The 27,337-nt window shown below is 39.1% G+C and overlaps 1 protein-coding gene across 1 annotated transcript in view; it reads right to left on the bottom strand.

The window, feature by feature from the left end:
* Positions 1 to 18,555, bottom strand: part of ROS1 (ROS proto-oncogene 1, receptor tyrosine kinase) — a 70,046-nt gene extending 51,491 nt beyond the window's left edge. The window contains exons 1-14 of the mRNA XM_083858097.1: positions 18,282 to 18,555; positions 16,562 to 16,615; positions 14,621 to 14,680; positions 13,916 to 13,942; positions 11,096 to 11,156; positions 10,342 to 10,490; positions 9,006 to 9,144; positions 8,324 to 8,525; positions 7,574 to 7,650; positions 5,104 to 5,226; positions 3,969 to 4,153; positions 2,774 to 2,871; positions 1,684 to 2,195; positions 155 to 367 (exon numbers count right to left, since the gene is read on the bottom strand). Coding sequence (XP_083714223.1) covers positions 155 to 367; positions 1,684 to 2,195; positions 2,774 to 2,871; positions 3,969 to 4,153; positions 5,104 to 5,226; positions 7,574 to 7,650; positions 8,324 to 8,525; positions 9,006 to 9,144; positions 10,342 to 10,490; positions 11,096 to 11,156; positions 13,916 to 13,942; positions 14,621 to 14,680; positions 16,562 to 16,615; positions 18,282 to 18,404 — 2,023 coding nt within the window. The 5' untranslated portion in view covers positions 18,405 to 18,555. The remainder of the gene's footprint in view (positions 1 to 154; positions 368 to 1,683; positions 2,196 to 2,773; positions 2,872 to 3,968; positions 4,154 to 5,103; positions 5,227 to 7,573; positions 7,651 to 8,323; positions 8,526 to 9,005; positions 9,145 to 10,341; positions 10,491 to 11,095; positions 11,157 to 13,915; positions 13,943 to 14,620; positions 14,681 to 16,561; positions 16,616 to 18,281) is intronic.
* Positions 18,556 to 27,337: the final 8,782 nt, after the last annotated feature.

Genomic DNA, 27,337 nt, shown 5'->3' with positions numbered 1-27,337 from the left:
AATTTACTCATCCTGTATCCTTTTAATATTTCTAAGAAAAACATTTTTGTGCCTCTTGTTTTGCAGTCTTTGCCCAAAGTGTGTGCCTCACTAGGTGGAAAGATTTATACACACTTCGTTCTTCATTTTTCTTGTGTGACAAAGCAATTCTCACCTTCTTCTAAAGTTGTACCTCTAAATGACTCTGACCATGGCCCTGCACCAGCAGGAGACACAGCTCTGACTGACACCTCATAAGCTGTGAAGCTGGCCAGCCCCTTCACTGTAAGCCTTGTGTTACTAATATTTGAGACAACCCATTCCTCCTCAAGTGGGTGCTGAGGTGACATTTTCACATCATAGGTCCAGTTCTGCCAAGCAGATAAACCTGTGTGAAGCAAAAAATCATGTTATTACAGAGTAAATGGTTGTAACTGGTGATACACATCCTTTGAGAAGGACATATCTTGGAGACTCCGTTCAAAAATGTCATTAGGGGTGGAATTAGGAAAGGGATACATTAAAAAAAAGGAAAAAAGTTTTTTATGGAGAGAGTGATAAAGTAGTGGAATGGTCTGCCCGGGGAGGTGGTAGAGTGATAAAATCTTGCACGTGGCCAGAATGGAAAGAGCTATGTGAAGATTTCTCAAGCCTGAGGGTTGGCCTGCAACTTCCCTGAATGGCTTAATAATAGTGAGACAACTTCTCTGGACATGCTTTGCAAAACAAAAGGTTTTAATAATGACAAAAATAATAGACGTCATAGAACAAAGAAATATAAGTTGAACGCAGTGCAGAGAACACTCTTACACTGGCTATGGCAGTCCAAAAAAGCCATTGAACCCCTTTGTGCACCTTCTTAAGTATACAACAATTACGGAGGAATAATTTGGCTTGCTGCCAGTAGAAGTAGCTACAGGCTTTGAGGTACATTTTCAGAGCCCAGCTAGTGCTCCTGTACTGGCTCTGGGCCAATTACAATAAGAAGACGATGGAAAATTCTAGTTTAATTTCCTCATATGTTCTAAGGTAAACTGAAACTTTTTTCCTTAAATAGAAACACCTGCTCAGATGTGGGAGTTCATTCCTACAGTGGAGTCACCATCCCTGGATGTGTTTAAAAAAGGACTGGATGTAGCACTCGGTGCCATGGTTTAATTGAGAGGTCAGGGCATGGGTTGGACTTTATGATCTTGAAGGTCTCTTCCAACCTAGTGATTCTGTGATTCTGTGAAAAATTTATTCTCTTCTCCTTTGGCCCCATGCTTCAATCCCCCATGAAGAATGAAATTAGAACAAAAAATTTCCCTTGGCCAGGTAATTTTCTGCTATTCAAAGACACATGCACAGAGGGTAGAAACCATAACATCATCACTGATCAAAAGTCATTACATGCATTTTCTGTATGATATCAGTATCCAACATCACTGCTACTCCAGAACATACTTAAGATGAATTTTGTTAAAATCTTTGCAGGAGGAATACGAGTGGCCAACACAAACTTCTTAATTTAGACAGACAATTTAGCCATTTTACTGGCAAATTATGGGCTAAATTTTTCAAACAGAGGTAATTCCATAACTTTGATCAAGATCTGCTATTGAAGTCAGTAAAGCCCAAATCAAGAAAAGGGAAGCCAGAAAGTTACTTCTCTAGAAAGAAAAGAAATGGATTCTCCCTTTGGGGAGAATCAGCTGAACTTACTGGTCCCAATGGTGTGTTCAGGTGGTCTCCAGCTGATCACGGCTTGGTCCAATCCGAATAGAGCCGTGACAAGACAAGGAGCAGTTGGCAAAGGAAAAGGCTGAGTTGATGGCCCATAGAAAACCAAGTTGCCAATGCCAAAGTACTCTGGGTACACCAAGTTGCAGTCCACAATGTACTCATTGAAGCTAGAACTTCCCACTGGAGAGACCTCCTCGTGGAAAACTGCCGAGCCATCTGTGACCGTAAATGTGTTATCTTCATAAACAAAGCTCTCCATGTCATTAAATGGCACATGTGATCGCAGCGTGTGAAACTCTGAACCATCAAGAAAACCTGACACAAAGGTCTGTTCTGTTTTGTTGAAGAAAATCAGTCTCTTAGATTGGAAGTTGATCGTGAAGGCTCTCAGAGCACTGGATCTCACCACAGGTAAAGCTGCAGAGGCGGTGCCAGGAAAGAGTGGAAGGTTTGCTCTGTATATGCCATCCTCCAGGAGACAGAAAATATAACTGGCCATAGAGCAAAATAAACCCAAATAACTACAGTGCAAGAAGTCTGTTGATGAGCCACAAATATTTTAGCAGCTAAGACATGTGCCTGCCTTTATGCACAATAGAAAGATGTTTATGGCACCATTAGTATATGTATGCTGGGGAAGTAGACACATCAGTTTTTACCTTCTGGGAATTTGCATAGCAGATTATTGGATTATTATTTTAGATTATTATTATTATTGCATAGCAGATTATTATTATCTTCTATAATACCTTAAATATTAAGCATGAACATTTAAAATTCATAGAGCTTCATATTCATAAAAGCATGTAATTTTGAAAATTCAAATTTCTGTGTTGAAAAACCTTTATCTCTTCTGATAACACCCTAAAGAAGAAAATGGAGGAGACAATACTGTGTGGCACCTCTCTTGTTTCAATTGTCTTGTAGTTTGTTATTTGTTGCCAATTGCACTTTTGTTTTGCTAACTTAAGTGCTTGAAACAGGAACCTAGATGATTAATGAAGTGGACAAAATTAGAGAGGAGCTTTATAGCACCTTTGGCACCAAGTCCTCAAAGGAGTTCACTTACCCATTATAGGGATCAGCTATAATCTTCCTAGGGGATGTCATGTAAAGAGGAGTGATGTCTTCAGCTACTGTGCAGTTCTCTAAATGGCAGACATGTATCTGGGGAATGAGAAGAAAAGCAGGTGATGCATTCATAGGGTGTTTGCTAATGAGCAGACAAGCTGACCCGAGATTCCTTCAGAGAATCAAGAGAATGAAACACCTCTCTCACAGTCCTGGGTCCTTCTGGGCTCCTGAGTGTTCAGTCAGCCAAGTATAACCCTTGTACACAAAGCCATGACAGCTTACCCTGAAGCTGCCAGTCATACCTCTAAGCTGGAGGGGAAACTGTATATCCAACTGCCTGTACTCAATCTGGAGGGTATAGGCAAACTGTACTTTGAAAATGATCTGGCAGGGAAGGGAAGTGCTTTTCTGATTCTGGGAGCAATACCTCAGAATTCAGAAATCTCTGCCATTGGTCTGTTCATCTACAGCTCATTTGTATCTTTTCATCACTACTGCTTTTCCTGCTCCCTGATCCCTGTGCAGTAAGTGAAAAATCAGACATGGCAAGAGGATTAAAAAAAAAATCCCCCACTAGACATTATGGGCAAATTTCTAGTCCTTTGTACATTAGAGGATTACATGGGTACATGCAAAGTCTGACCATTAGTGTAACTGATGTTTTATAAGCAGGAAATCCAGTGCAGGGTTGCCATCTCCATTTTTATTTCAAACTGAAGTAGCTGTACTCTGAGCTGTTGCCATTGTATGAAGCACTTAACATATTTTGTCAATTATGACAGATAGTAAGATCACTATTTATTTATCTGACCACTTTCCTGAGGCAGAGTAGGAAATAAGCAGAGTAGATGGGCAACCAAGAGAAACAGTGTGCCTGTACTGGGTGTTAGGAGGGTGCAAAGTCAGTCTCAAAAACAAATTAAAACCAAAACCAGTTATGTCCTAAGGAGAAAAATAAGGCAAGGAGCCAGAGTTCCATGTAGGATGTTTACTTTGAATATGACTGGATACTCAAGCCTTTCTTCTTTTTTAAATTACAAAATATGTGACTATTAATGTTATATTAAAATATATTTTTGTAATTATATTTTGTACATACATATCTTTACATAAATCATATTTTCTCATCTAAAATTAATTATGTAATAGTTCAAATTAAGCAAGAAATTAATTAAACAGTAGGGCATTACCTTTTCATTCATGACAAAGTATATCCTCTGGTAAAGCCAGTCTACTGAGATGGACACAATATTCCCCCAGCCAGCATAAAAGAGCATTAGATCAGATGTGTCAGACATATTTGCCACTCCTTTCATCCAGATAGAATTCCCTTCAGAAAAATAAACAACTTGCTGATAAATATTCAAAGAAATTCCTAAAAATAGAAAGATATATGCACACAGATAATATAAGAAAGGTTTCCATTTTTCAGTTAATTTTTCTACTTGCCTTAAAAATATGTATTTTTCAGTCTGCAACCCATCATCATCATCATCAAAAAGTTAACTGTTTTTTCTCCTCATTTCTAGTCTTCTTTCAGGTAATAAGGAAACATTTCCATTTGCTATGTAAGTGACATTATTATAGAGAATTGCCCTTCAGAAAGGTAATCAGACAAAGAGAGGACATGTAATATGCAAACCGACACTGATTGCCCCTCCACAGGTTAAACAGATACAACTGGCATCTCCTCACAAAGCACCATTCTCTCTAGAATTCAAGCTTGAGATAATCTGTGCCACCTCTGCACTGTCAAAGGCTATTTATTCAGGGGCAATATTCTTTCTCTGGAGCTTTTGTGGCACTGAAATTTAGTAGATAAACTCAGATTTCCACACTGTGACCAAGGACCAGTGTAGATAAGAAACGCTGGAGGGTGAGTAATTTGAGATAACACAGTTATCTGGTGACTTTGGCTGCTAAATGCTTCATTAGTATACTAACACACTAGCGCTATCTTTTAACACTTGATATTATTTTATTCAGAAGTTTGAACCACTTCATTTCCCCATTATTCATGTTGAGAAAAAGTAGATATTAATTGCAGAGAAACACAGATTCATCTTACCTCAATTTAGATACCTACACTGTAAAAAATGAGCCAGCTGCCTAGATACAGTGAAGAAACAGTTGCACTAGGGAGAACAATTTATCTCTTCCTAATGCCTGTCACTTCAAATACATCAAATCATGTCTTACTTCTCTTGATTGACTATAAGGGAAGACTAGATACTGTCTCAAGCTATGTGAGGTGCATCCTGTCCTTGGTGAAAAGAGGTCTTAGTCGCACTTGACAGAAAAGGAGAGAGCCCAATCTGATTTTACCTGTGATGTTGTGGTGTATAATACCATTTGGCAGGCACTGAGCAGCTTCGAGGAAAGCTTCTGTGTACCTCTTCCTTAAAGACTCTTTTCGGGATAGGAAGAGCCATGCTGCTTTTTCCTTAACTAGCAAACAGAGAAATTCAGAATTTAGATGACCGCGGCATGTTGCTAAGACAGACACATCATTAATAGATATGCATATACATGTGTACCCAAACTTATGTATGTATGTATCTACAAACATATTGTTACATTAGCAGTGACAGACCAAAACCTAGACTCTTTGAGTGTTGAAAGCATATGGAGTTATTCACCATTACAGTTGATTCTGAGTCCTCACACAGGGTGAGAACACACCATGTGAATTTCACACCATCATTCCTGCAACGATGGTCAGTTCCCTAGTGAGGGAAAGTAAGCTGGAGCAAATGAAGCCTTACTGACTCAAGGAAATGAAGGCACTAAGAAACCCATGTGACTTCAGGATCCAGCAGAAATAGGATATATAACCTCTCTGGAATTCTTTGAAAACTCCAGTTAAACTAGAATATTATCCCACAGACCTGGAGAAAAGCAAGGCAAGTATGTTTTTTCATGTGTTTTGTTGTAATGATTAGTGATTTATTCAAAAAACAAGTACCTATCACAGATAAAGATGATAATGGGATAATATAATCTCTTTCAAAGGTGATAAACTTACTAAATTTTTTTTTTCCTAATAAAGTCACAGAATTTAAAGTCAACAAGGATAGTTTTGGTCACATAAACTGACTTCATGCTTATAAAGGCCCAAGTAATTTACATCAAAACCTCTGCAGTAAATCCGTACCTTCTGTCTGGGCTATACATAGCCCTGGGAAAGATAGTTTGCCTTGGTTCTGAATCTCAGATCCTGGGAAATCTAGCACACGCCCTGATAAATTGATTGTTACCTTCATTTTTAAAGATGGTGTATTATTTTGAGTATGATTTTGGCTAATTTCCATTGGCAAACAATCCTTCCTTTTTTTTCTCCTCTCCAGTTTAAGCAGCTGTCTGCAATCAGATATCATTTCCTCATATGGATATCACAAAACTGTGATCAAACGCTGTCTTAATTTATTCCCAGATAATCTGCATAGATTGAGCTGCATGTATTTCTCCCAATGCACACACTTGGAGTAATTTCAATGATGATGCCTTCAGAGCAGAGTACAAGAGGCCAATATTACCTCTTTATCTCTTTTCAAGTAACGTTTCTTGCAATCTACAGCAGCAATCAGAGTCTTTCTGAGACTTTTCTCAGGGTCACTGATCTACACAGCTCAGTGCCTGATGCAGTAACACCATTTCTGGACGTGATATATGAGGGAAGGGCTGTTCCTGTTCACGTTAGCCCAGAGAGAAAGCACATGCCTGTGCAATTCAAGGGGAAACAACTGAAATTTTATGTGGTGACTAGTAAGTAACCCCCGTAAATTGGGGGTTTGGGGGGTGATAGGGCTTGTTTGTTTGTAATTTTGTTTGTTTTCTACCTTAAATTGGTTGCTTGGCAATTGGATTGACGTAGTGAACACAGGCCAGACTTTTCAAAAATGACACAAATACTTATGACTCAGGGTCAGCCAACCCTAGAGCAAACCCCCGTGGAGTTGTCAAGAAAGGAAATATCAGTGTGTCTGAGCTAACACACACACACACACACACACACACACAAGTAATATTTTAAAAAGCATTAGAGAAGCAAGTTCAGTTTCTCTAACCAATAGCAGAAAACTGGCAATTCAGAGACAGTCTTGAAGTGTTTTCATAAAGCTGAAGCATTTCCAGGTGTTAGACAACTGAATCTTTTAATAAGAAGGGAAGTATTTTTTTTCTTTCCTTAAAAATCATTTTGATAACACTGATTTCACTCTTATTTGTGTTGTATCTCAACGTGTATCTTTCTCTGCCAATTAATTAATAATTCTGCAAGTCTTTGAATAATAGCTATACTGCATCATTACCTTCAATATCAATTAGTTGATACAGTAAAATAAATACCACCATGAATGAGCATAAAAAACCTGGTATGATTTCACATATTTGAAATAATTGAGAATTTTTGACAAGAGTTTCACGTTAAGTATTTCATATTAGAAGAAAAATATTTGTTTGATGGCTGTTAAAATCTTATCCAGAAAATGGAATCATGTTTTTTTCAGTCTCCACCTCAGACCACTGTGGTGTTTTTCATTTGTTTTTCATTTTTGCTTCATTTCAATTCAAATCTGCTTGGGTCTACCAGCTTCACAGGCCATTCCCAAGCTGTGCTGCCTAATCATGTCCACAGCGGAAGGACAGGAGCCTTTCTTATTGACTCCTCAGTGTACAATTCCTTGACACGTTCACAGTCTAAATATTTGTGTCTTCCACCAGGCATGGAGCAGGCCAAGGAAGATGAGTTTGTCCCCAGGAACAGGCAGTGAAAAGGACTGTGCTACTCTTATACCTTTGGATGCCGGGGTGGTGATGTTGGCTTCGGCAGGGGGTCCAGCACCAACCTCATTAACTGCCACAATACTGAACCTATGGGACACCAAAGAGACAGGTTTTGGTTGGCAGGTTTCTTTTGAAAGATTGCCTGAGAAAAATTTTTCAAGTAGGGAAGCTGCTGCAAAACTGCTTGATTTTCAGAAAGTGCCCGTTTAAATATAATGCTCTGGGAAAATTTAGAATACAGACAAAACCAGCCAAGGTTTAAATTGCCCAAAGGCAGAGCAACAGAATCTTCTAAATTTCAATTCAAAATAAGTTTTCAGACTCAGAAGAACAACTCAACTTAATTTCAAAGGAAGATCTATATTTATCAGTGTAAGCAGAATGCAGGCTTTCATATTTAATAAACATGGAGGAATTTTTCCAGATGCTTAGAAGACTAGAGATGACCACTCTATCTTTTTCCTGCTATACTGACAACATGCCACAAAAGCCTAAAAAAATTTAAAATTGTAGCTAAGAAAATGCAGCCTCCCAGCCCTATATCAAGTTGCTTTTCCCTCCTCATCATCTGACTTCTGCAAAAGCAGCCAAGTTACCTGGGATAACTCTGTTACCTCAAGGAAGATGCCCTTGCTTTTTGGCAAGAATGTAAGTAAATAGCATAACTGTGCAGAAGTGGTATTAAGGCATACTCAATACTATCAGGGCAAGAAGTATGGCCTGATCCCTGGCCATGTTGGCTATCTTTTCTTTTTTGTACCTGTAAGTGGTGTTTGGGAAGGTGGAGTAGAACTGAAAGCTGTGCCCTCTTGAGGCTCTCAACAATTCATGATTCTCACTGGTCAGGAGCAAGTTATATCCAATAATCAATCCGTTTGGAAAAAGTGGTGGAGACCAACTAACTTCAACAGTGTTTGGACTTGAACTCTGAATCTCTTTAATGACAGGAGCTGTTGCAGGAACTGCAAGACAGAAATATCTGACTCCATTATTTGATTAAGACATTAGCTGTTTTTCATTTTTAAATACATTTTTGGGTTTCACACCTGTTAATTCATTTATACACCAATAAATATTATTAGGGACAGTTAACATTTCAGCAACATTTCAGGGGTTTTTTAACATCCAGGAAAACAGGACTGTGTTTCAATCAAATACATGCATAATTATGTACAAAAGTACCCCATATGCCCTCATATTTCTGACCATGTATTTTTCTGTACTTTCTTTTAAAACCAAAAGCAGAGAGAAGCCCTAAATCTTCTAAGTCTAACAAAAAGAACCTATAGTTTTTTAGTTTGCTCATCTGCAGCTACCCAAGAGACAGCATACACGTGGTTCTGAAAATTAGGCACCAATGTTTTCTGCCAAAGAAACAACAATGAAACCCAAATGTTTCTGTTAAGGTCCTGAGAGATGGAATTAATAGTGCAATTCATTACCTCCAAAAGCATGAGTCCGGTAGCTGGGGCTGGGTGGAGAATGGAGCTGCAGCTGAGATGTAATGATCCAAACTACTTGAAACACATATTCTGTGAAGGCCTGAAGGTCTTTGACGGTATATGAAGTTTCAGATACAACCTAGATTAATGCATAGACACAACTGGGCTTCTCCTTCCTCCAGCTGCAGCTACTATGTAGGATGTTATGAGGGCAAAAGAGGTCTCATATAACAACATACATATTTCAGGATAAAAAAGGACAGCATCCTAAGTTTAATTAAGAGGAAATTCTGAAAGTTGTTTTCAGCACAGACTTTGATTTTCCATCTCATCAGAATACTTTCTCTTCTCTTTCCTCAGGACATGGCACCAAATCTCAACAATGAGCAGGTGGATCAAAGGATTGATGCAATATAATAGTAAATTAAAAAAAAATAATTTTAAAAAGCTAAAATAGTAGCATATTACAAGCAATGTGTTTTAAACATATGCCACAGGTTTCAGATACAAAGGATCCTAGTTACACTGAGATATTTATTGCCTGAAGTAATTGCTCTCTATTATTTCATCAATGATTCATTCAGAATAACTTCCTGCTTAGTAAATTACCTTTACCTTTGATTTGTGGCACCAACTTGTCATGCCCTGTAAATTGATCCAATAGAGATGATGGCAAGATAACAAGTGTACAGCTGACGCAGAAGAACAAATTATGAGAATAACTCTACTGAGTCAGAACGAAGATCTTTCTAGCCAAGTATTGTGCTTTGACAAGAACAAAAAAAAATTCCCTAGGGAAAGGTATTTAAAAAAAAAAAAGGGGGGGGGGCGGGGAAAGAAAGCCTACAGCCATACTTCTCCTGAATATTCTCATTGGTATTTCACAAGCATGGCTCAACAGGAAACAATGGGAATATCTGCATTTAGTAGAACTCGATTTTTTTTCTTCTGCTAATTTTTCCAGTCACTTTTCAAATTCGATTTAGTAATTTTAGCAATTTTAATATTCAGGAGTTTAAATTTAGAAATTTAACATCCACACATGCCAGGAAGCAGCTGAACATTTCAACTACCCATTCAGTGAGAAAATACATTTTGCTAATTTTGAACCTGCTACCTGATAGTTTCCATCAAGGTCTCTAGTTCCTATGTTGGAGGAAATGGGTAATAATCCATTGGTTCTCAGCTTCCCCTCGCCACTCATGATTTTGAAAGTCTCTTTCATGTACCTAACATATTATCTTTTTTTTTTTCTAAAAAACCACCAACAACAAAAGACTTAAGAGCAGAGAAGAGCCAATTTCCTTGCAATATAAAAGGAGGTGTCTTCCCTTACCTCTGTGTACCTCCAGTCACCAGGGAGCTTGTTGTACTTCCACTGGATGATGTATCTCACCCCAGAGATGTTAGCTGCCTTCCACCCTAATGTGACACTGTTGTTTCCAATGACAGATGCAAATGGTGCACTAGGTTTGTTCAAGTAGTCTGAAGGGAAAAAAACAATATAACAGTAAGAAAAAAATCTTTCATGGCAATACCTGCATCTCAAAGGTAAAAACCTTTTACCTCACACACCTAAAAGCCGCAAAGCCCATAAAAACACATAAAAGAATATATTGAAAATGTTGCTGAGTACCTTGCATGGCATTTTAAAGACAGTTTGATAAGTCAGACAGATATGGACCAAGTTTATTGTGAGTAGTTGTGACTACAACCCCATACTTATGTAAGTGCATTTTTAGTTACAGCTACTTAGTTAAAGTTTTCTGATTAGAAACATAGAGAAGGCATGAGAGACTTCTGAAAAGATTTTCAAGGGAACCATTTCAATAGCACTGTATTGGCCCAAGGTATCTTCTTAAACCATTGAGACTGGATTCAAAAAGTCTCGTGTCCATGAAAGGGAAGGAAAAATGTTTTATTCCAAGATAAACTTCAGTGTATCTGTCAAAAGGAAAAGGAGGAGTGGTAGTTTTCTGATTAATGAAAATACTCAAGACATTCCTATTTTTTAAATAAATCCAGATCACAGAACAAGACTATGAATTTATCAGACTGTCAACTGGACACAGGACTCTATTCAGACTTACTTAGTGCTTCAACTCCATATGCATCCTCTGCACAGCTACAGCCAAATTTACAGGAAACTGTCTGTGTGGGACACAGAACTCACTGGTTAGCTTTGTGTAAAAGCAAACTTCCTTCCAAAATCATGCAGACACATTTTAAATACATACAAATTCTGTGAACATTTTGCACATACACAAACCCTGTGGAAATAATTATATTAAGTCTAAAAAGTAGCACTACCATGAACTCATTCTAAAGATTTCTTTGAGAGCCTTTTTATCAATTCACTGGGCCCTGAATTAAAGGTTTCCTCCTTACACACTGTCCCTTTGTGGAAAGCATGAACATGGGGCTACATTACAGCTGGAAATAGACTTCAGTGATGACCATGAAGTTAGGAAGACAAGGTTTTGACTAGTTAGTAATATAGTCCATATGTTGCATTTGACCCTAATCCTGCTGCATGTATTCCCTATGAATGAGGCACATTCTTGCAATGTATTTCCAGTGAATTTTCAAAATAGCTGAAATTGGCAATTTTTGAGAGCAGTGATGCCTAATTCACACTTCCTTTTCAGCAGCTACATCTTCTGTAACAGTTATGCCTACAAGCTGCAAACATAACAAATACCCCAGGGCAGTGAGCTCCACACTGATGTCCTAAGAACAGAAAATGAGTTTTCAGTTCAGGTAGGGAAGATAAATATAGTGTCATCCTGCTTTTTATGTAGAGAACTTAAGAAGTAGAAACATGTTTTAGGTGGGTCTCGGTAGCTTTAAAATTACATGCAAGACTGGGTCTCCTGGAAATCCAAAACTTTTGAGAAGTGGTGATTTGAGCTCTTCTAGGCAGAAGGTTTATTCGAGTTCATTTTATTCTGCATGCTCATTCAGCCTTTAAAATCTTGATGTTTGCTCCATACAGCAACCTTTCAAGTGATAATCAACCTTTAGATCATTCAGAAGCAATTCATTATGGCAAGGGAGGAAAGTTCTTTAATTGCTCTTCCTATGATTTGAGGAAACACACTTCTGGCACCCTATGGAAACTGGTACGTCATGTTATTTCAGACAACACAGTTGCAACAGAGACAGAAAAACTTTCTCAGCTGTATATTCCTATACACATTCTGACATCTAGACATTCAGTGCCAAGTGCAAGCACTTGTTTTTCCCAATATTTTCATATTCAGAGAAATAAAATGGTTCTAGGTAAATTATCACCACTGTTAGCAGGTGAAAATTCAGGTATTAGCAGATATAAGTTATCCAGTGTACACTGGAGCTTTAATTTATGATTAATATTTATTTGTTTTAAGGGGTAGTGTCCCCAGATTATATGCCGATTCATAGTGCCTTCTGCCTCATTCAACACAGGTATTTCTGAACATTCATTTTGTGTTGTGGTATTCTTTCTTTTGATTTTTGTCTGAACCTGAACCATAAATCCATTTTTTTCCTTGAGGTAAAAGGATTGTTAAAGCTCCTAATTTTGAGGGAAATTTGACAGCTGCTTTACTTGAAAACAATAAATCCTCATATTTTCTTCATCCATCAGCAATGTTCTTACATAAGCCACAGTATGATGTCTTTTCTTGTGACTATTCCCATGAAATTCTGTGGCAATCCCCTTTTCCTAGGTGGAGTGAGAAATACTACCAGATTTCTCTGGTATTCAGGCAACGGAACTGAGCTAATGCCAAAGAAAAAAGCCCCACTCTCACTCCCACTCTTTTGTTCTGCAGGTTGCAATGACCTGATCTTCTGGATGCAATGACACAGTGTGTGCCTGACAGTCAAGTCAGTCAACTGATCTAGTGGGAAGGTAATCCCAAAAAAGCCTTGCAGAGTCAGCATATTTAAGTGGCATATTGTGTGACCAGACAAGCAAAAATAAAATCCCAACACAAAAACAACAAAACCCTCAGACTCATTTCATGTTTTCACAAAAGTAATTTGGTTATTTCTTGGACTGTTCCTACACTACTAAACCACCATTTAGTGCATTAGTAAACCTTTGTCATCATCACAATTTGATAGACTACAAAACATTAAAAAACCCCAAAATCCTTTCAATCAAATTGCCAGTGGGTTTGTATTCTACTTGTGACTCTCTCCAACTCCTCCAGCACCTCCTTCAAATGTGTTGCTTCTATCTGGGAGCAACCTTCATCCTGAGGTCTCAGCAGTGCCAAACACAATCTTTCAATCATCTCATCCCCATCCTATCCTACCCTAAGTTCTATGTTCATGCTGAAAGGGCTCATCTCTTTACCAGTGCTTTGTTGACCCATATTCATCACTGTGAACACCAGTCCATCCACAGCACTCCCTAGTTGAGATCTCTTTCTAAAGGGCTACATGTTACCCATTACTGAATTGCATTTTATTTCATTTAGACTCTCTATGCAGTCAAGAGTTTTGTCTTCTAGCTCCCACTCTTTGTTTCCACTTCTCACCAAACTGGTATCATACCAGCCTTAACAAGCATTCTCTCTGGATAGTCTTTGATGGAATTAATGAAAAACTGCATGAACAACACTCTTGTGAGAGCGTAGAACACTGTTTACATTGATCTGTCCTGTTTCATAATACTGAGATTAGTCTGTTTTCTTTACAGCAATGTTCTTTGTCACACAGCAGTTTTTAATGCAAACCTGTCCTTGGTCACCATGCTGAAAAGGTATGTAACTCATTCTTCAGCTTTAGGGAGTACAAAGCAATTAGACCTGAATTGATAAGTTTGTGTATCTACATTGTATTTCTTAGCACTGTGTGGACATAGCAATTACTGAAATAGTGATTTTTTTTTTGCATTGCCCTGATGGCATTTAACTTACCTCACACACTCTAGTGTATGTCTCATTCTGCCAATAAACAAATTAATAAAATATGGGGTTAGCATAAATACAATCACAGAGTATTTCAAACAGATAATACCATTTAATTAGAATTTCTTACAGTGAAAGTACATTGCAAAATCTTATTACTGGCAAATAATGAAAGAAGGAAAACCCACGCTTGAAAAAACAAAGTCAACATTAGAGTGATGCTAAGGTTGAATGAGATTCAGGTGTTCAAGAGATGCAGAAAAATGAGAAGTTTAAAAGCTATCATGGCAGTTGTCCCAGACCAATGCTAGTTCTCATCCACCTGGTTTAGTAAAAACAAGAAATCAATCTACTGACAGCCATGTGCTTCATTTACATCTGCATGCAACTCTGAAACAGCCCCAGTAGAGTAAAATCCTGAAAAGCACTAGTGCATTCTCACTGTCTAAAAATCTGTGTTGAGCTTAATGAACTACAAAATACATCTATTCTAACAAACTCAATGAAAACTTTTGATATTAAAGGAAACTTTCATAACAAGAATTATAAATTTTCCAAAATAGAATTTATAAGAAACTGAGAAAAAAAAAAAGTAGACATGACATTTTTTCATAGAAACACTGCTCTGATTGGATTTTGAACATCTGCCATTGGATAAAATACTTGACAGGCTGGAGACAAGTGCTATAGAGCCAAAGCTCAGGTAATACTCACACATTTCAGTGGACAGTCAGTCTGCACAGTTGCATTCCAAAACTGACATCCCTGTGTACACTGCAAAGACAGAGGGTGGCTTTAAAAATGACTTTGAAAGCAGAGTTCTAAAGGCTAGGGATAGTCCACCATCAGCAATATATTAAAGGTACATATGGGTATTACAAGTACCCAGATCCTACTGTAAGAAAGTTATGCTGTATTGTGCCCTTCTCAGTGTAAAACCAAATACAAAGAAAAATAATTCAGTCTTGTTCTGGGAATGAGTTTGCTCAGCCAGCTATGATGTGGCCAGCACTCCCACCCTCCTAGCTTTATTTTACCACTTGTTCTCTGTGCAGAAGCATCAGTTATGTGGTGTGCAGGACAGCACGGCACAGAGAAAAGCTGTTCAGCACAAGCCCTCCCACATGTGCTCACCAATAGGCTTTGGTTTTAAAACCATGAGTTTTCAGAGAAGTAATAAATAATATGTTGTTCAGTTTTGATGCTGGACCTTTCTTGTTTATGCTGTCCCATCTACTTCTTAGTGGTTGGGAAGGTTTTTCTTTTTAAAGAGAAGCTGGAACAACTCTAGAAGCAGAAGACTGATACTGAGGGCTGCAAAGCCTCATGAAAAATATAATGAAGACTTGATAACACTGAGCCAATATACTCAGTAACTTAAACAGGTGAGTCAACTTTACTGTGTATTGTCATGACAATGCAGATTTTATAGTCTCAGAATCATAAATGGCCCAGCCTCACTAGATACCAGGTGTTGAGGGGTGCTTTCCACTAGTCTGTGCGTTAAATATTGAAGACGGAATTCTCCACCATTCTTCAAAGGATATGTATGATCACTGATAGTGAAATTGGCAGGAAGAAACTTTCTAACACACTCTGAGCCATTAGAAAGCAGGCATTCTTTATCTGTGCAGGACACACAGAAGGACATCTCTTTATTTCTGTGTGTATTGTGAGACTTTACAACAAAGTATTTATCCACTATGATCATATATATTCATTACAATGTGTTTCTTATCTAATACATAAACGTCACTTTCCTTGAACTAATTTCCATGTATCTGCCTCCTACTGGAAGTCCTGTTATGTCCTGAGGGTTTATCAAGAGGGGTCTTTGGTGCCCATATTCACTGAATGCTTCAATATTAAAGGTGACCTTGCCTTCAACTTTTTATTTGGGCATGCACTGTTGCTTCTTGTCACATAACTTGCAAAAACCCCACTGTAGCCCTCTTTATCTGTTTCTCCACTTGTTCCAGCCATACTTATCACCCAGCATGCATACCTTTACATCCTTTTATCTTTTTTTTTGCCAGTTAGCCTTTAAGCTCTATTCATCAACCCCAGGGGAGCTGAAAATTTATATTCTCTGTGTTATTTATCACCACCAGCTTGAATTGCATCTGCAATCTGAACTAGGAAATCAGCTGAAGTCCTCCAAGAATGTTCCTATGGAAAGCTCACATTAAGCCTCCATGAGAGACACAACCATTTGAAGTTCTAGAGAACTCTAAATGTTCAACAATTATAAGTTTTCTCACATTGTATCACTGAGAAAATGAAAGAAGAAGAAGAAGAAATGTTATTAATGTTATTATTAATAATAATTAATAATAATAATACACTAACTGTACAGAGGTAACTGATCTGCATGTTGGAGGCAACAGTAGTTTTGACTCATTGTCTCAAAAATGAGAGGTTATGAACTTTGTAAATCTATGTGAACATAACCCTTTACACACTTTCTTTAAATAAAAATATAACAATGTCTCTAATAATTTGAACCAAATCTATCCACTCAGCTTAGTGACTTATGCTAGACAGGTGATTGTGCACATTTTCATGAAGTCTTTGAAAATATGATCATTGTACCCATTGTATTCAAATAGCAGGAACATAAAATGTCAGTAATTAACAAAGTAAAGCATTACTCACCGCTCCAGTGATGTCACTAACATTGCAAAGGTTAGTAATTCCAAGCTCTCCTTCCTATAGGAAAACATATAATTTTTTTAAAGAATCAAAATATTTCCCCAAAATTCTTTGATTAAAACACATTAAATCATTGGCTTATTGTAAACTAAATTTTCTTGGGCTGATGTTTCCTCATGTGGAGAAATTTATTGTTGACCCACCAGTAGCTTCTCACGTGAGGCTAGTTTCAGAGATACCATCAAACAAAGACCCTGGCAAAATCAGTTGGTGGTTATCAAATTATCTGAGGTAGGAATTTGGCTCTTACCTCCCCATTCTGGTTCACTGAGCCAATAACAAATGCTTCACAAATATGTTGGGCTTAAATGACAAAGCCAAGTGGCTTTGACCTCTTGGGAGCGGAGAGACCTTCCTTCAAGCTAAATGCCTTTTGTCTGGGCACCTTTTGAGGGAGTTTTACACGGTGATGGCCACTGCCCTTCTTCTCCTTCCAAAAGTGCTCTCCAGCCAACTTGCCTGTTTTCTCACATCATTCAAAGTGTGCAAAACCTACCACTGCCACTGGTATGATTTGAGGATGTATGCAACAACCTTAGAGAAGCTGAATAGCAGCTCTTAAATTTGTGACCTGAAACCAGGTAAGAGCAGCCTTAATAAAACAATTCCCAGGAAGAAATTTTTAGCACAATGGGTACACCGTGACAATAGTGAGGATCAAAGTTGTCACAAAAAATAATCGAACACAACAAGTAGACCAGAGGAGAAAAATAAGGTTTACAACTCTCAGACTCCAAGATTACATTTTTCACACCTGAATCAACACATTCACTGAACATATTTGTGATTTTCCTGTCTTTCAAAGCTGAAAGGAAGAGCAATTTATTTCTTATTCTGAATTAATTTAAACTCAAATCAAAAGGTCCCCATTAAAGTTATCATTGCATGATAGGCTTCCATCAGAGAAGGCAATTAACTCTTTCACTGGTGCAAGAGCTCCAAATAGCTTTAAAGGAACTGCCAGACAAGCGTATGAAATAAAATAGAGCAGGTGATACTTCTCTGCAGCAGGTTTCCACAATTAGCACCAAGGCACAAAATGTCCTTTTTACAAAGCAAAGCTACACAGTGCTTTAAAACACATAAACATTTCTGGCAAATAGAAGCAAGGAGGCAACTCTTGAAAGCAGAATAATTGCTAAGATTTCAGAATTTTTGCTTATCTTTGTCTTGCAGTCGTAGAATGTCTTGTGCACTATTCCAAGGAATATTAAGAAAATATAAAACTAAGGATCTGATCACTAATTTTAATACTTACAGGATTACCCACAGTTTAAACCAGCTAACTTAAAAATTAAGCTGCAACTAAGTTCAGGATAGCTGTGTGCGTCACAGAAAGAAAATTTCTTGAGACTTTACAGTTTTCCTTGATTATATAAGAAAAGCCCTGGACTAGACTGAAATGAATAAGTGAATAAACTAAAAGAATAAAAGTTTATCTCCCTCACCCTCCAGAGTCTTTAGCATTTATAGTAATTGCATGCAGTCAGAGTAGCGGGATTTGTTCCTTACCAGATTCTATAAATTCAAAAGGTAAATATTAATTCTCAAACCCTGCTCTTAGTAAAACACATTCTTTAGAGTAATTCTGAAAGCACTGATATGCAATATGAAGTTCTTACAGTGCTAACAACAAGATCAGGTATGGGTTTTGAAAACTTACCAGATTACTTGTACATAAGTTTTGACAATTCCTTGAGAAAGCACAGTATACTGCAGAAATCCATAGACAGTAAAAAGTAACAGGACTTCTTAGCAGGAAATCCCACAGGCAAGTGTTCTTCATAACTTAAACAATTTCATCTGTTAATCTGACACTTCCCTTGACTTGGCCATACAAACTCCTTTTAGTCTAGGTGACAGAGATGCAACTGTGACATTTCTGCATGTCAGATCATTACAATATTTTTTGAATCTTTGTTTGCACTCTGCTCCTTCAATAACTTCTCAGCTTCCTGGAGCACTTGTCTTGAACTTACGCAACCTCTATTTCATAGTTTCTTATTAAGCCACTGAAACAAAAGAGTTGGCCAATGAAAGTCAGTGTATCTCCTTACTCAAATATCATTAACGTAAAAAGGAAACTAAGTGCAATGCTTTTAATCAGGTGCTCCAAGCCACACAGAAACAGGAAAATGGTGGAAAAAAATTGGCCTGAAGTCACTTTTGACTAGATTAAGCTATTTCTAAATATTTGTACATGGATGCAACTAAGAAAAAATTTTGGTGATAATGAATAACTTTGTTAGAACAACATTGATCATATCAGGTATGGCAAAAAAATTAATTATTTTTTTTTTTAATGACTATTTACAAATGTTCCATTTCCACACCAAAATACCACACAGAACAGACCTGTGTCTGCCCTCAGATACAATCTAGACACAAACTAAACAGAGTCAATTTGCTAGGGGTTCTCTAGATGAGGAGGCACAAATTAAGTTTGCATCCATATCATCCATATCATGGAAGAAAAATGAAGCTAATAGATACATTGTGTGTCTGATTTAAAGAGTGATGAAGAGTCTTACATAAAGTTGAAGACTCAAGTTAAAGAGGTCCATGGAAAGTCAAGGTTAAGACACATCCAGATCCTGGTCTGTGGCCCATCTGAGCTGTACCAGCAGAGATATCCACAGAGTAATTCTGCAGTAGAAAATCAATCCAGTTTACACACACACATATGTATATGTATACAAATGCTATGTCATTTTGTGCATATGCATTACTCATTATAAATCAAATGTGCTATTTTGTAAACAATATTGCATTTTGATGATCAGTTGAGGCTGGCACATCCTGTTATTGCTGCTTAGAAAGAGTACCTGCTTTTCTATTATACCTTTCCAAGCTCCATTTATTTGCCAATGAAACATTTCTACAGCCATATAACAGGACAGGCTGAGAGCCAGGTTAACACTAACCCAACAACTGCAGAGGTGAATTGGTTGGCATTAACCTGATGCTGGTTTTTTCTGGCTCAGGCTCTAGTACAATCCCCTATGTTGTTCTGTCCATGCAGCAAAAGAAGTAAATGCACTAAGGCAGGAGGAAAGGGAAAGCCAGGCTGGAGACAATGAATATTGGGAAGCATGTGGCTCAAAGTGGTCCAAGGAAGGCAAGGCTTTTAGGGCCAGGTTTCTTCTTTTTTTTTTCCAGTTGCCCTGGGAAGCACTGGGGGGTTTCCTCATGCATTGTCTCAGTCTCTTCATCACTACTCAAGGGAGCTTTCAGGTGACAGTAAGGCTCATCTAGGGTGAGATTTGCTTTCAGCTCAGTGCTTCCAGCTTTGCAGGTGTGGGGGAATTACTGCCCAATTTGCTTGTCCCTTCTCCACTCCAGAAGGATGCTGCCCCCACTCCAGCCCATGAACAAAGCTGCTCAAGAAGGAGCTCCTTAGATCCAGCCAAAATAAGCCAGTTTAGTCTGACTGCTTAAATAGTAGGTCTCTGCTAATCCAGCTCATCTTGTCTGAGGAAGTTTCATCAGAGCTCACATGACCAACAACAGTGAAGAGGAGGAGGTGACAGGCAGACGGAGGCTGTAATTTCTTCCTGAGGCAAAGGACTTTGGCTTTGGATAGTTAGGACATTTATGACTTTCAAGATTTGGTCTCTAGGACTTTTAGGTCTGTGCTAGTAAATTCAATGTGTCCACATCAACACCCTAATAAGTGGCATGGGATAACCCACATCCACACTTTAAAAATCTCTCATAATCTAAGAGAGGATAAGGCACAGCTGAAATACCTATGGGCAATGGCTCTTAGATTTACTATAATCCAAACTGTTCCTGGATATTGGAACTAGCACTTGGGCTAGTGCTGATGTGGACCAAAATCATACAGAGTTCAACAATTAATCTATGTGGTCACTCAGGATTAAGAATGCTGGCTGGCATGGATTTAAATTACTAACTTAGATGTAGTGCTGGTAAAAAATACGCCTAAATTCAAACTTTTTTTTAAAAAAATCTTTTAATGGTATTTAAATAGTAATTTTTTTTTTAATTTGTTTTGCAGCTTGGTTGTTAGGATGTCTATGGCGTTTTTTCAGGATGTATAGGGAGAAGCACTGGGAAATCAGAAATATAGAATCATAGAATCATTATAGTTGGAGAAGACTTCCAAGATCACTGAGTCCAACCTTTGACTGCACACCACCATGCCAACTAAACCATAGCACTAAATGCCATGTCCAGGGGTTTCTTAAATGCTTCCAGGGACAGTGACTCCACCAGGTTACGAACCTGGTGAGGAATGTAGTCAAGGTGCATCTTACACTCTGAAGAAAAAGTCCACAGCACCATAACAATAACAAAACAGTAATTGGCTTTTCAGACAAGGAAATTTGGTTATTATCAAATACACATAACGAACCCTTTGTAACTGGAAAGCTTGGCTATTAGTGATGTGGATAATTCTTGTCAGTGAGCCTTTTCACACTCACATAGGGGTAGTCCACACATGCCTCACAGAAACGGGCTCTAACCATTACAGTTAGTTAATAAAATATAATATTAAAGACACTATTCAAACAAACTACTCAAACGGTGAAGAAATTTTTCCTAATCTTCCAACACCGTTTTCCACCAGGTGTCACTCTAACATCCCATAAACCACGACTTTCAAAGAAAAAAAGCACTGAAATATCTCCTTTCTTGTTTACTTTCCTTTTAACATATTGGGAAAATAAAGAGTAACAGTCACTTAAGCCTTTGGATTTTTAACCTGAATTTCAGGAATTCTACAAGAAGAGAGTACTTATGGGTTTTAGAAGCTGAACTTTAAAAAGAGTGTTTGCAACATCTGTAAATGACAGAGAATTAAGTGTCATTTCTAAATACATCCCTTCCATAACACTGTACCCTGACATGGAACTAGGGATCCCAATTTTGTGAGATATCCTTAATAAACCTTGTCCTTTATATTATAGATCTCCTTACAGAATATAATTTCCTTTATCCCAAAGACCAGTGAAAGGAAGAGGCACTTGCAGACCAGCACATCTGCAAGGGAGAAGACTGAGAATGAAGGGAAAAATACAGAAAAGGAAACTTGATCACAATTCCCTATCTGGACAGAACTACGTATCAGAACTCTTTACAAACTATGGATTCATTTTTCAAGTTCTTTTGAGTCTCTTTTAAGAGAAATAGAACTTTGCACAGACAAATGGTCAGCCCTGACAGCAATGAACAAGGGCTATCATACCTTGAGGACAAACATGTACATTATTACTGCCAGTAAAGCAAGTAACTAACAGCTTCTTTATACCTGAAATTATCATGAACCATAAAGACAAAACTTTCCTGTACATGAACATGCACACAACTGCGCATATGTATACACGAATGGTTTAATATAAGCAGACTAAGGATTGAAGACACGGAGCTTTAGTGCTTTGCTGCTCTTACAGCAGAAGATTAAAATTATTGGCTCAAGGTGGGTTGGCAGCCCCCTGTACCATTCACCCCAGTGCACAGTCACAGGCTGTTGCACATACAGCCAGAAAGATCAGCTGGGAAACACCTTCTGGGCTGCCAAAATGTTACAGCCCAACAAATTAACATAAACTGATGGCAACTTCAGATTATTTTAATAGTACACGACAAAAGCTCTCAAATGGTCAGCTCCCCGCTGATCCAGACCTGGAGCTGTGCCATCATTCCTGCCCTTGTGACAGCAACCTCCATCACAAAGGTAGGCCAAACAACTCAACCTAATACCCACTCCAGCAACCTAATTTTAATCTCCTCCCACATTCAAGTCAGGCACCGAAAATCTCATCAAATGAAACAATTGTCCATGTGCTGCCACTTAAACAATCTGTGCACAGTCTCACAAAACAGCAGCACACAGCAGGACAACAAAAAACTGAACATGAGATGGCTGAGGACACAGGCAGGGGTACACCCAAAGCCACAGATGTTTGTGTCTAATCTGGGCTGTTTGTGTCCAGTCACACAGCACTAAAAATTCCTTGAAGATAGACCACCGTTCAAGTCCTGATGGGAAGGAAAGTTGGGAGAGGTGAGAAAGGAGAGCCTATCAATCCCTCAACCAGCCTACAGGGCAGAGCAATGAAAAGGAAAATCTCAGCTTTTACTTATCAGTTTCTACCTCCTTTGTCTTGGGGAGGTCATCTTGAAAAGATATGCTGATGTGAAGGATTCACTAAGTGATGATGGATTTTCACTCTTTTCCAAAGGTCATAGATTTTTCTCATTTTCCCTCCAGCAATGGGCCCCCATTAGATTTTGAATTTCTTAGTAAAGTAAGTGAACAAGGACCCTTAGGGCAAAAAGCTTCCCTCCACTGCCCTGGTCTCCCTCCTTCCCCTTTTATTTGTTAGTGCAACTGCTAAGACAGCTGTTTGTCTGGCAATAGCAGCCAGTCGGTCAGGGAGTGCTGTGCACAAACAGAGGGAAGGCCATACAAGAGAAACCCCCTGGAGTCTGGCTCAAGATTTATATCTATCTCTGCAGATTAGAGAAGTGGGGTTGGGGAGGGGGGGAGAAACAGACTGTTAAACTGGATCAAATTGAAAAGACAGTCATGCATGAGATCCTTAGCTAAACCAGTCAGGAGACAGGGATTTGCTTCTATTGATCTGCAGTAATGATGACTGGAGAAATGTCTCATTAAACGATGCACAATGATGGATTTCAGACTAGGCAAATTAGAGCTGCGCAGATTAACAGGAAGAGATGTAAAAGCTAGGCCAGGATAGAAAATATAAGGAATGCTAAAGGGTAACATGGATCTATAAACATATTGCTAAAAAATTCAAATCTAAAAGAAAAGTAATATATTGGGGCTTATTAAGCTATGTTTGTGTAATCATCACACACAACATTAGGAGAGACAGTGAGCACAAAGTGACAATAAAAACTTTGCTGTTAAGTAGGCAAAGCTTGCACTTCTTTTTGCATTGCTTTAAAGAGGATGATTTGACAAGGTATTTGCAAAGCTATTTAGTGATTTGTTCAACTATGTTATCTATTAGATATCTCCTGATAATTACTAATCAAATGTGCTATCTGAAATTTGAAGAAAAGTAAATTTCAACATACACAAGTAGCAGGCAGTGCACTTACACTTACCAGTGTAAGTGTAAAATGGCCTGATGCAGAATGTCTGCAGAGGATTGCATGAAAAAATGTGCAAAGAGTTTTAGAGAAAAACAGTAGGAAAGAAGATTGCATACCACAGAGGGAGTGACTTACCACTCTGTGCATGTAGATCAGTGTGTAAGAAGATATAAAATCAAGATTAGGAGAAAAAGACAAAAGGTGCAGAAGCAGTAGTGCAGATTACACAATCTTAGTAAAGATCTTCAGAACAGTCAGATGTTCAGTTTGCATAAACATCTCCCACAAAAGTCTCTACCTCTAATACCTCCTGGTTTCCATGGCACTCCCAAATACCTGAACATTTCATCTCCCAGTAGTTCCATAAAAAGAAATTGCTTATCCAGCAATCCAGGAGAGAACCCATCTGCCTTGAGTTCCTTACAGATTGAGAAGCAACAGTACCCACTATGGAGACAGGAATTAACTGGGACTGGATTTGACCATTTCAATCACCAGCCCGAGAAAGCGTTGCTGGACTGTTGTGTGGATGTACTGCTCACGAACCTTTTGGTGGGTGTCTAGAGTCCCAATAAACCCCATTAAGTATCTTCTCTCCCCATAAATTCCCATCCTCCTCTCCTTGACTGAGCAGTACCCCTGGGTACAGGCACGACACTTTGCCACAGGAACAAGCAGATCCCTTTCTCCACACAAGCAAGAGCAAATCTCATGGTAGGAGGAAAAAAATTCAGGATGCTGTCTAAAACACATGCTTGTTGCAAAGACTTGGAGATGCATCTGATCGCTTCTTTTCTGAGGAAGAGTAATTAGCTGGGATCTGCCATCAGGAGAAATCATGGTGATGGTAATCCAGCACATCCCTTCCACTTGCAGTAACAGCTAAAAAAGGTAAATGCTGTGGGGAAGACAAGATTTTATATCAACTCGTTAATATGCACCAACACCACAGGCAACCCAGTCAACTTCAGATGTTACCTCCAAGGGTTTCAAATCCCCCTGGAACACCAACTGCCGCCATGATTTAAGACAAGTCTTCTCCTTACCCTTCTGGGTGCAGGGGAAGGCCTGAACACAGCTACACAGCTCCCAAATTCAGACCAGCCTGAATGATGAGGGCCAGCCCTTGCTGAGCTCCTCAAGTGTGCACCCACTCCCCTGTTATGGGGAACATGGGTCCCATTCCCTAAACACAGGCAGGCCCCTAGGGGCACCCTCCCTGTTGCAGGGAGCCCCAGATGTGCACCTAGGTCTAGCAGTGTTCAGACACCATGGAGAGGGTTCCCAGGGCAGCACCCATCCCACCTCCAGGCAAGAGCAGGGCAGCCAGGCACCTTCCTGGACATGGAGAACCCATGGTTGGGATGTGGGCCCAGGGCTGGAGAGTGGCCCTGATGCTGCACCACTGGGGCAGAGGCTGGTGGCTTCAGGGGCTGGCATGGGGCCCTGGTCCCTGGGTGGATGGGGGAGCCCAGTGCACTGGGCAGGGCCAGCCCATCCCAGGTGTGCCCCCAGGACCTGGCTGGCAGGGTCACCCCAGAGCAAGGGAAGCCCTGCCCTCCTGGACCAGTAGCTGAGAGCAGGAGGGATCATCCAAGAATCTCAAAAGGCCACTGAACTCAGTCTGTCAACTCCACTGACTGCAGCAGCAGTCACTTGAATTTAGACTTATTGATTTTAAATTAATTGCAATGCTTTTAAACAGCCTAAGTATTATCTGCTCACAGCCATATGTGCTGACCCTCGAGCTGATGCAGACACGCTGTCAGAGTCACTGCAAGATGGTGGTTTGGGTGTTAAACCAGCTTTTTTATTTTCTTTTGCTGAGGAAATTTCCTTCCAGCTGAGGGCAGTTTCCTTCCTCGAGAAGTTTTCTCTACTGAGAAGTCAGGCAGATGCCAGAGCAAGGAGGGGACAGGCACACAGTTACACCTGCACACTGCCAGGGCGGGTGCACCCCGATACCGAGAGGGTTTATCACCTGTGAAGGACATCAGCCCTGACATTCCCTGTCATGGTCCCAGACCTGTTTTTTTCCTGCCCTGCCCTAGCAGTGTGGTCCCTCTTTCTCCTTTGCCCCAGTTCTGGTGCTGTTTCGATTTGCCACTGAGCTAATTCAGGTCCCAGCACAGCGGAAAGCCATTCACCTTGTTGTCAAGAGAACGTTCTGCTAGCTCAGCAAATTGAATTAGCCCAACACAACATCAGGTGAGCTCCAGGAAGAGGGGAAGTAAGGCAAAGAAAGGAACCCTTTGACCCAGCTGGTTTGAGCCTTCACTCTAACAGCTGCTATTGTTAACTAAATTTAGGTCTGATACATCATTGTCTCTTAATAGAGGGAAGCCTGGGTAGCAGGGTCTGCTGCTCATGACATGTTTGAATGTGATCTTGCACAACAGAGCAGTGACCTCTCTCTGCATTATGATAACACAAATAGTAAGAAGTGACCTTTAATTCTGAGTGCATCTGGACTCCTAAAAGATTTGCAGAACAATGACATACTTAAGCTGTAATGACAAACACTACCTCAACGTAAAGCAGTCTAAGACAGGAGAAATATTAAACAAGGGACGTCATACAGGTTCATATGTTTATATGCTCCCAAGATTAAAGATCTAAATTGGTTTATGAAAAGTACATTGTTTTTCCAGTATTACTTACATGCACAAACACAATGATAAGCCATTTCTAAGGCTGAAAGGACTCAGTGGTGCTCAAAGAAGAAAGGGATGCACTAAAAAGAGGAAATCTCTATACCAAAATGGATGTAAGAAAATGAATTATTTTAAAACAATAACTAAAAAAAATACTTCTGAGAAGTTTCTTCTGGCTTGGTTGGGGGCTTTTGTTTGGTTGTTTGTTCATTTTAATTTATTTTCCAGCCATGTTTTAGATTTCTAAATTACAAACCAGAGAAAGACTATTCTCTGAAAAAAGGTTAATGATGTGCCCTTTTGCAGTAATCCACAGATTAAGTAAAGATCATATTCTTTAACCTCCCTGGGCACTTGTGTTTTCAGTCCAGTGTACTGGCAGATACTCAGCCTAACAGCAATTTAAATGAGCTGCAGACACATGCTGTCTTCCATTGCTCTGCAAGCTGCAGAAGTTGAGCACAGTGAAGAGCTATGGATACAGCAGCATCTTGAAATATCACAGCATCAGAATCTAGAAAGCATGGACCCAAAGGAGCACTTGGCACTGCTGACAGCAGAGGGTCTCCCAGTAATTTCAAGGTACTTTAGATTAGGTCCAAGAACTAATCTGAAGAAAGAGACTCTGCCCAAACAAGACTACTAAGCAGTAATGTTTCATTTAGTGGAGATTCCAGAGTGCCCAGGTAGAAGTACTTCAATGTCTGTATGCCAGCAAAAAATAGTTTATTGCATTTTCACACAAGTTTTTCAGATACATATAATACATATGAGAAATTGTCTTCAAGTGTGTCTTTATAAGACTAGTAAAACCAAACAGCTATAAATATTTCCTTTAAGTAGCAACAAGCTAGCCTTCACTTGGTAGAATGGCTGTCTTCAAATGTTATCATTATTTTTTGACTATGGTATCTCTGTCATGCTGTTTTTGTTTCCCTTGCTTCAGTGTTTGCCATTTTACTGCATTAATATA

The sequence above is a fragment of the Zosterops lateralis genome, assembly GCF_965231275.1.
Source record: "Zosterops lateralis genome assembly, chromosome: 3".
NCBI lineage: Eukaryota > Metazoa > Chordata > Aves > Passeriformes > Zosteropidae > Zosterops > Zosterops lateralis.
This window is presented reverse-complemented; position numbering and strand designations above follow the sequence as displayed.